This window comes from Pseudorasbora parva, chromosome 2 (genome assembly GCF_024679245.1).
Source record: "Pseudorasbora parva isolate DD20220531a chromosome 2, ASM2467924v1, whole genome shotgun sequence".
Taxonomy (NCBI): domain Eukaryota; kingdom Metazoa; phylum Chordata; class Actinopteri; order Cypriniformes; family Gobionidae; genus Pseudorasbora; species Pseudorasbora parva.
The window spans coordinates 22,617,386-22,627,410 of NC_090173.1; the positions used below are offsets into that span (position 1 = coordinate 22,617,386).

Sequence of the window (10,025 nt, forward strand, 5' to 3'; positions counted from 1 at the left end):
TTTGATGATCTGAATTTTAAAATATTGAATTTGATTATCTGAATTTTAGAATATTGAATTTGATGATCTGAATTTTAAAATATTGAATTTGATTATCTGAATTTTAGAATATTGAATTTGATGATTGAATTTTAGAATATTGAATTTGATGATTGAATTTTAGAATATTGAATTTGATGATCTGAGTTTTAGAATATTGAATTTGATGATCTGAATTTCTTCATCTGAAATCTGTATCTGAATCTGTATTTTCAAAAACTGAATATATACAATCTATTAATTCAGAACAAAATATCTGCTGTTTGAAAATACATGTCTATACAATTTCGACATAAAAACATTTCAGATGTGTTCAATTTCAAATGCTCTATATTCAACATTTTAAAAAAAATTCAAATTCAGTATTATGAATTTGAATTATGAAACATAATATTCAATTTTGTTAGATTACACTTGTCAATAATTCAGATTTATACAATTCAAATTCAGATCATTTTGTCATTTTTCTAGCTCACGTAATGACACAGCAAAAAGATGCTTTTCAGAACAAAGCGCAGGCCGCACTAAGCTTTGATGTCAAGTAGTGGGCCACAAAATATCATCCCGCAGTCCGCGAGTTTAAGACCCCTGCTCTAGGCTATCCTTTGCCTATAAACTTCAAGTATTCTATATTTTCCCATGGCATTTTGTACAATACCTGTTTTTCACACATTACCAGTAACTTATACAATTTCACATCCATAGTTAAATATATGGGTTATGATATCTGTTGCCATACAATAACTATTAATCATCCACATAATTAAGATTAATACATTTAGGCATAAGAACGCAAAGTTTACCTTTTTTTTGAGGGAGAAAAATTGTTAGTTTAAAAAAAGGTTCAAAATATTATTATAGAACACAAATAACTCAATTGAGAAATAATATAGTTCCAGCTGCTTCTGTACTTGGAGCCCTGTAAGTTAATAAAATGTAAAAACCCAACTAAAACATACAAATATCCATTTAATCTATAGTGAATTTTTGCTAACTCTGTAAACATTTTGCACATTTCTTAGATGAAGAAAGATAAATCAAATTTATATCACTGCACTCTCAGAAAAATGTGCACAAACTACTATTAAGGGTACAACAGCTTGTCACTGGGCAAGTACCCTAAAAAAACAACTTTGTATCTTATTAACCCCCAAAACATTCTTAATGTGTATTGCTACTCTAATATGCATGTTTTTTTCTGAAAGTGTATACTATAATTAATAAAAGGCATGTATTTTATTTCATATCAGTATTCCACAGTGAGAAATATTATAAGATGTGTTAATAAATATTTTGAAAGTATGTGCATCCTTAGATCATTCCCCATTTCTAGATTGATTCCACTGACTGACTTGCTGAAAGTTTTAAAATTCAGGCAGAATGGCACATCATTTCACTACTCTTTTCTGTTCAAAAACACTTCTCATGCGAATATTCCTCTTATCCATTCTTTCAGTCACTTTGACAATAAGTCAAATTCTGTTTGCTTGTGTGCTCTATGGAGAATGGTCAGCTTTCTCTTCAGAAGTCCCTCAGTACCTGATGCATTTTATGTAATTCTTGAAGTAATGATGGGCCAGTTTGTTTGTGCCATCATTTCGTCCTGGAAACCTAAAGCGTCTGTAATTGCTTAATTTGCGTTTCTTCTGGTGGCCGACTGTAAGTCCTTTACAAGAGGCTATCAGCAAATCTCCAAGACCATCAAGAAAAAACTCTGTGGGGTTTGTCAGAGAGACAGAAGATGAGCAATCATAAATGAGTAAATGTACACTAGATTTCAACCGTATATATTGGCATTTTTGCTGAGTTTTGTGTGTGTGTGTGTGTGTGTGTGTGTGTGTGTGTGTATATATATATATATATATATATATATATATATATAGAGAGAGAGAGAGAGAGAGAGAGAGAGAGAGAGAGAGAGCTTGGTATGTTTAGTCAATTCTGATTGGCTGGAAGGTGTGCATTAAAACTAGTATTAAAGGTAGTTCCAGTCAGTTTGAATACAGTCCAAAATTAATCTGCTATAAACATTGGTAACCCATAGTAACACAGTTACGCTTGCAAACAGTGATAGTGGTAGTATCAACCATAGATATGTATACATATACATATGGTATTAACAAAGAATCACCAAAAACAAAATTTACAGCTGTTTAATTTTTTATAAATGTAATGCATTTCAATAAATGTATGTCTTTTATATAGCCTACAGTAGCCTAAACTGTGGTTAGAGACACAGGGTTTATTTCACAATCTACATAATTCATTTTAATAAATTATATGATTAGTTCAAATAAAGATTGCCTCATCACTGTCAGTGTTGCCTGTCATTCATAAATAATTTTAAGAATCCTTATATAAAATACACACACACACACACACACACACACACACACACACACACACACTAACACTAACACTACCGGTCAACAGTTTGAGAATGGTAAGATTTAAATTATTTTAAAGAAGTCTCTTCTGCTCAGCTAGGCTGCATTTGTTAAAAATACAAAAAAACTGTAATATTGTAAAATAATATTGTTAAAATAAAAACTTTTCTATTTCAATCTATTTTAAAATGTCATTTATTCCTGTGATGCAAAGCTGAATTTTGATCATCAATACTCATGTATATCACACAGTCTTCAGTGTCACATGACCCTTCAGGAAATCATTCCAAAATGATGATTTGATGCTCAAGAAACATTTATGATTTTTATCAATGTTGAAAAAGCTCTTGTGCAAAACATTTTTATTTATTTATTTTTGGATTCTTTGACGAATAGAAAGTTCAAAAGAACAGTATCTGAAATAGAAAGCTTAAAAAAATGAATACATTTATTCAGCAAGAAAGCATTAAATTGATCAAGTGCTAGTATAGACATTTATAATGTTGCAAAAGCTTTCAGATAAATGCTGTTCTTTTGAACTTTCATTTAATTAAACAATCCTGACAAAAAAGTGTTTTTTCAACATTGATAATAATCTTCAAATTATCATATTAGAATGATTTCCGAAGCATCATGTGACACTAAAGACTGGAGTAATGATGCTGAAATTTCAGCTTTGAATCACAGAAATAAATTGCATTTTAAAATATATTCAAATTGAAAAAAGTAATTTTAAATTGTCCAAATATTTCACAATGATACTGCTTTTGCTGTATTTTGGATCAAATAAATGCAGCCTTTGTGAGAAGAAGAGACTTCTTTAAAAACATTTTAAAAATGTACTGTTCTCAAACTTTAGACAGCTACTGTCTCTGAAAAACACCAGGAGAAAGATGCCCTGTGTGATCATGCCATAGTCCTGCTGCAGTGTGCAAAGCATGAAGTATTGTGCATATTAATCTGAAACACAGAGATACACCTACCAGTGTGAGCCACCCTCTTCAGAAACGGATCAAAGCCAACCCGTCGCACAGAATCTGTCCGTGCCAGGAAGTAGTTTACGACCCCGTCTACAAAGACGCAGTTTTTAAAGCCTGGGACTGATTGATAGTTCCTCCTATGAAAGCGTCTGAGACAACCGCCTCCCTCTTCATCCCCTTCCTCATATTTAAGGCGGAAATAGAACTGATTTCTGTCCACTGCACCACCAACCTGGAAAGAGAGAGGTAGTGAAGACCTGTTCCTACGCCTGAAATGATCCAGTATCTTTACTATATTCTGTTGAACAGGTTAACAGCTAAAAAACACATAATCTTTCCTTAACAATCCAGTCAGAATGAACACTAACTCAAAGATGAAGCAAGGAAACAGAGATCATTTCAACATCTAGGAAAGAACAACGGGTCTCATTCACTGTTGATTTTGTGGCTTATTCATGTTTAGAACAGGAGAACTTCTCATGAAAAAATTCCACCCAATTCACAATATGTGCACACAATTTTGTTGTTAACCTTGTTGTAATGTTAATACATTTGGAGCATTCTAATACACCCCATATAGAAATGGTTTGCAAAAATCAAGGGATTCCTGCACAGCTTAAAGGGTTAGTTCACCAAGTTATTGACGTGAACTCGACGCATGCGCGAGAATATGATGCAGATCTGCCGTTCAATACATGACCCGGAAAAGGAAGAGCGCCACTATCGCGTAAGTTCTCATACTACACAGAAGACAATAACTTGGTGGATAAAGTCATTATTTAGATTTTTTTTTTTTGCGCAAAATAACTATTTTCGTTGCATTATTGTACAGCCACTGTAGTGAGATGGCCTTTGTATCAACGTCTTTAGTGCCTTTATGGGTCTTGTGAGTGGGAATGTGCTAAAAGCCAATGGAGGCCTTTCTGAAGCCTTTCTCAGCCATCAGCTCTCAACAAAAATATCTTCATTTGTGTTCCGAAGATGAACGAAGGTCTTACGAGTATCCAATGACATGAGGGTGAGTAATTAATGAATTAACCACTGAATGAATTTTGGGTGAACTAACCCTTTAAGACCCTTAAGTGTGCGGTCCTGAAATCAAACAATATAAATGCAGTATCTCTCTCTCTCTCTCTCTCTCTCTCTCTCTCTCTCTCTCTCTCTCTCTCTCTCTCTCTCTCTCTCTCTCTCTCTCATATACATATATATATATATATATATATATATATATATATATATAGTTCAGATGCAAAAGCCTCTAATTTCAATCGAAAATGAGATAACGATACTGAGTGAATGCTCTCAGCAAATAGTTTAAGTTCATAAAATACTTTCACTTCAAACCCACTAAATCCCAGCCTCAGCCCATTAAGAAGTACTGATACTTAGAAACCTATACATAGGAACATAACAAAAATACTAACTTTAAAGAAAAACGTCAGACGGACTTAGAGGCTTTTGCATCTGAAATCTATATATGCACACACACACACACACACACACACACACACACACACACACACACACACACACACACACACACACACATAATGTTAGTAAAAGTGTTTGTACACGGATATCATGCACACAATTCCTTACAAAAAAGCCTCTCTTTACTAACCACATCCAATTCTGGAACTTTCTCCATTATCTCCACAAAGCGTTCAATCTGTGTATCGTTATTGAATATGTAGTCATCATCAACCCACAGGAAGTATTTAGTGGTGACTTGAGAAACAGCCAGATTCCTGCCTGCAAACCAGCCCTAAGGAAACAGATAAAGAAACAGTCTGGGTTTAGCTCAGTAGACAGCAACTATGGCATAATGTTGATTACCACAAAATTTTGACTTGTGCCTCATTTTCTTTAAAAAAGTCACATTCAATACATTTACATGTGTGGCTTCAATGATAATTCTGCATTATATCCAGGAGGGTATAATATGAGAAAACAGGAAAACAGTTTGGTGTTAATAAAGAGACCTTGAGCCTTACTGTGAAGGCTTTCAAAATTTTGTAAACAAAATAAACAAGAAATTAAGGGTGACAATTCTCATACCAGGCTAGCTTATATACATTTTATTATGGCAGATACATTTCTAAAGGTTTATTTCAGATTTATATATATTGTTTTATATTAAGGTTTGTACAGGTGCTGGTCATATAATTAAGTTATATTAATAATGTTCTCAGCAAAATAAGTTATATTAGATGGCGACAAAGACCATCTTAATGAGTGAATCACTCAGTAGCAAAGATGTTTATACTGAAAGGACTGTGAACAATATGCAACTGACAATATGCTTTGACACGGAAAACCCCTTAAAGGGATAGTTCACCCAAAAATGAAAATTATGTAATTTACTCACCCTCATGTTGTTCCAAAGCTGTACATTCTTCACAATATCTTCTTTTGTGTTCAGCAGAACAAAGAAACTCATACAGCTTTGGAACACCATGAGGGTGAGTAAATTACATAATTTTCATTTTTGCGTGAACTATCCCTTTAACTGTTAAAAGGACAAGTTGTCGCAGCGGATATTCACACTGCTTTTTTATTATTATGAAAATAGGATTAACTTGAAGGAATATGCTAAATCTGAATGTAGCTAATACACTTGGTCACTCAATCTCTCACAATACTTTTCTACATACAGTAAGCTTCAATGAACAATATCAATTGAGAACAAACATGTGTTTACGTTGCTAAGAGTGGTTGCTAAGGGTGTTGTGCAGTGATACACAGAACTGCTGGGTGAAGTGGTCATAGCCGTGTTTTTTATAGTGAATTGACCAATCAGAATCAAGGACTGCAACTAACTGTTTTATTTTAAAAAAAAATAAAAAACATTTACCTGTGCAGGAGGCATGATGTAGTGCTCTATGTTGTTGCCAGTCACTTTTTCTGGCGTCAGACTGTCATCTGCTATGATGATCTTAATTTGGGGATAAAACTGTCGGATACTGTTGATGAGGATGTTCAGCTCTTCGTATCTCAGAAAGGTCTTGGTTGTTATGGTTACCTGTGAGTTAATATCTAAGTTAAGAAAGATGGAGAGGGTCATTGACCAGACCAAATCTAGATTATAATAAATTATAATCATTTAAATGTTTTTGTGTGTGTGTGTGTGTGTGTGTGTGTGTGTGTGTGTGTGTGTGTGTATGTGTGTATGGTCTTACCTGTGCCGGGGTCGTACAAAACAGGAACTGAGGGTCTCTTGATAACAATGGGAAATATGGCCTCATGGTCCTCAAAAGAAAAATGTACTACGGAGACCAGGAAAAGTTACAAAAAGTTGTATGTAAATCCAAAACTAAAAAGGTAAACTAGACTAGACAGCTTAATAGTTGCATATACAACTCTCACCCATTCTCTGAACTTAATAGACCAGGGGTTTTCAAACTGGGGTCCGGCGACCCCTAGGGGTTCTCCAGACGGTTCTAAGGGGGCCCCAGATAATTTGAGAGAATAAAACGAAAAAGCCAAAATTGATAAAATCTACCTAACATTCAGTTTCATTTTAAAAATGTTCTCTCCTTTCTTGCCATTTACATACTTTCCAGAATTGTTTACCTATATCTTAAGTAAGTTTTTCTTACTACAGTCTCCTTTATCTTGCTCACTGGGGTTGTAAGGCAGTATTCTCAATACAGTACGTAAACTGCTTGCATACATTTATTGTGAAAGTTGCAGATCATTTTTAATTGAAAATGTTCTTCAGGTTTATACATCCAACATTAACTATAGCTGATTTAAGTTTAGAAATATGTTGTATTTAAAATGCCAAACTTACTATTTATCTAACATTTTAAATGTTTTTATTTTATTTTTTATACATACAAATATACAGATGGATTTTAGGAAGGGGGTCCCTCATAAAATCCCATCATATTTGGGGGTCCTTGGCATCATAAAGTTTGAAAACCCCTGTGACAAATAGGGCAGTGCAGACATTACCCAGGTCCTTAGTCTTGATGTGGTAGATGGTGCTGGTGTAGGTCACTCTGGACAGCAGATCGTTGAGTTGTGTGAGGCTGCTGGATGAGATGCTCAGCTCACTCTGACCCTGTCCATCCACCTGCTGTTCATCCAGATCATCCTCTACTGAGAGCACTCCACGCTTCACACTCAAAGACACCTGTTACATAAAAGTGGTAGATGAATGAGAACACAGAAATGGTTGATTTTTGAATGCTTTTTTCCCCCCTTGCAAAGCAAGATGCAAATGAATAGACCCTCCACCCTTTACTGAGAACATGAAACCAGAGAGCCCCAAAGCACCTCACAAATTCCAAAACAAACCTTATATAGTTCTGTTATTTGTGCTTGCAGAGCCAAACCTGTGAATGGACAGATTCAAAATTCATACCTCAGTAAGAGCAAATAATAACAAATTGCATTTTTCTTAACTAGATCTAAAAATCTTTTAAAGTGCATTGACGTGTATTACATGAGGGAAAGAGTTTTACCTGGTATTACTGTTTTTGTAAGAGGTGGCACTACGATACCCTGGATGGGATATTGGAGGGGCGAGTTGGCTTGGGCAAGTATAACTGAGTCCATCTGTGTCCCCATTCTAATAAATACAGAATTACAACATTTAGAGTTAAGCCAAACCAAATTTAAGAGTAAAGAGAATGGATTAAAGGGTAGGAATTGGAATTCACTTTTGACCTGAGCTGGTATTTCTGGTATTCCTCCGACCGACGTCTCTTAAGATCTTCCAGTTCATCTACTCGCACACACACCGCAGTTATAGCAAATCCATCACAGGAACAAGACGAGCGATTTTTACTGGGAAATGGCCCAATGCTGAGGTCATATTTGAAAACATAAGTGCAATAATAAGATGCATATCACAGATATCATAAAAAATGATACAGAAGTAATATGTTAAAGAGAGTATAGTATTCTGAATAAATAACCAAGCACTGACCTTTGTTTAGGAAAGACTGTATATTGGAGGTGGCTTTTGCTAAAAAGACAAAAAGGTCACCCATGACACATTATTGTCAATACCACCAGAGGAAGAACAACCAGATTGAAAACTGACAAAGTAGTAGGGTCATACTCTGTTGAAAACAGTCTGTTTGTGACATCTGTAACATTCAGAAACCCCTGTTGTACACTGTAAACACCTAATGCAGTAATACAGAGCCCAGTCAGGATTAACTTGAGGAGAAAGTTCATTTCTGGAGATTATCTGAAAGGAAGATAACAGTCAATGGCAGTAAAAGCACAACTACTGGATCACTAATATATTAAATGTAATACTTTAAACATTTTAGATCAAAACAAAATGGTGAAGAATGGCACCTTACTACACACATATGTGGCTCCAAGTGAGAAATATTTTTTTCCCCCAACTTTTTTCAACATTATACCCATAACTTTGATTTCTCCTTTTTACAAATAAATGCATAAAGGTTATTCAATCATTGGTTATTTGGTTCAGTAAGGAAATGTGCGTATCAACAGACCTGCTGCCTTCGTCATTTGTTCGTCATTTGGACACATACCAACACCGTAAACCCGACAAGTTACAGTAACTCAAACCATTTGAGGAAACCGACTGCTTCAAACCATTTAAGTTTTAAAACCATTAAGTATGAGTACTGTAAACTCATATACATTGAGTTAAATTTACTTATATTTTAGTGTTGTTCTGGTCAATCATTAGAGTATAACTTAAAGATTTTAAGTTCATTTTATTCATTCAGTTTGAATTTAATTAACAAATCTGAAATTAACAAAAAATAATTAATATAAATGACAATGCCTAAGCAGTTGAATCAGTTTATTTTATTTAACAGTTTACCACAATCAGTATAAAATATATCTTCTATATATATGATACCTTCTTTAAAAAATGGGGGAGAGGGGAACAATAGGACAAAAGCATTACAACCTTTAAAAATAAAATTAATTTCAGAAGTCGAATGTCATTATACAGGCTCGCATGACTGCCTCTTTTCCTTTGGGTTCTCTGAAATCTGAAAAAGAAAACATGATATTACTGAAGAACAAGTCAATTCAGTTGTCAAATTGAAATATTGAAAATATTTCAGGTCTTTTATTGTTTTAATACTGATGATTTTGGCATACAGCTCATGAAAACCCCAAATTCTCAAACAATTAGCATATCATGAAAAGGTTCTCTAAAGGAGCTATTAACCTAATCATCTGAATGTTATATTTACTCACCCTCAAGTTTTTCCAAACCTGTTCTAGTGTTTTTCTTCTGCTGAACACAAAAGAAGATATTTTAATTATCTATAGTAGTATTTTTTATATGGATTTCAATGGCTGCCAACTGTCTGGTTATTCATTAAAATATATATATTTTTGTGTTCAGCAGAAGGTTGAGGGTGAGCATGATGACCATTTTCAGTTTGGAGTGAACTATCTCTTTAAAGCTGCAGATTCACCTTCAACCATAATCTCATTAAGCATCACAATATAGCTGGCATGTCAATCACTTTCTCAATAAACACAATATGTTTTTTATCATTTGTGTTTCATTGGAAACTGAATGGAGATCAGTTACATTCCCTACATTTAATAGTGATTCAGCAATATGAATAATTACCTGAGTAATTAAAGGAGCAGGAGATAAGAC

At 34.2% G+C, this 10,025-nt stretch overlaps 1 protein-coding gene across 1 annotated transcript; it reads right to left on the reverse strand.

The window, feature by feature from the left end:
- Nucleotides 1-1,555: 1,555 nt before the first annotated feature.
- LOC137048820 (beta-1,4 N-acetylgalactosaminyltransferase 1-like) lies at nt 1,556-8,902 on the reverse strand. Its single transcript, XM_067427120.1, has 11 exons — nt 8,887-8,902; nt 8,343-8,381; nt 8,081-8,138; nt 7,876-7,982; nt 7,709-7,746; nt 7,364-7,544; nt 6,586-6,672; nt 6,261-6,442; nt 5,028-5,171; nt 3,410-3,638; nt 1,556-1,753 (listed from the first exon to the last, which is right to left on the reverse strand). The coding sequence occupies exons 1-11, from the start codon at nt 8,900-8,902 to the stop codon at nt 1,572-1,574; spliced, it is 1,263 nt and encodes a 420-aa protein (XP_067283221.1). The 3' UTR covers nt 1,556-1,571.
- Nucleotides 8,903-10,025: the final 1,123 nt, after the last annotated feature.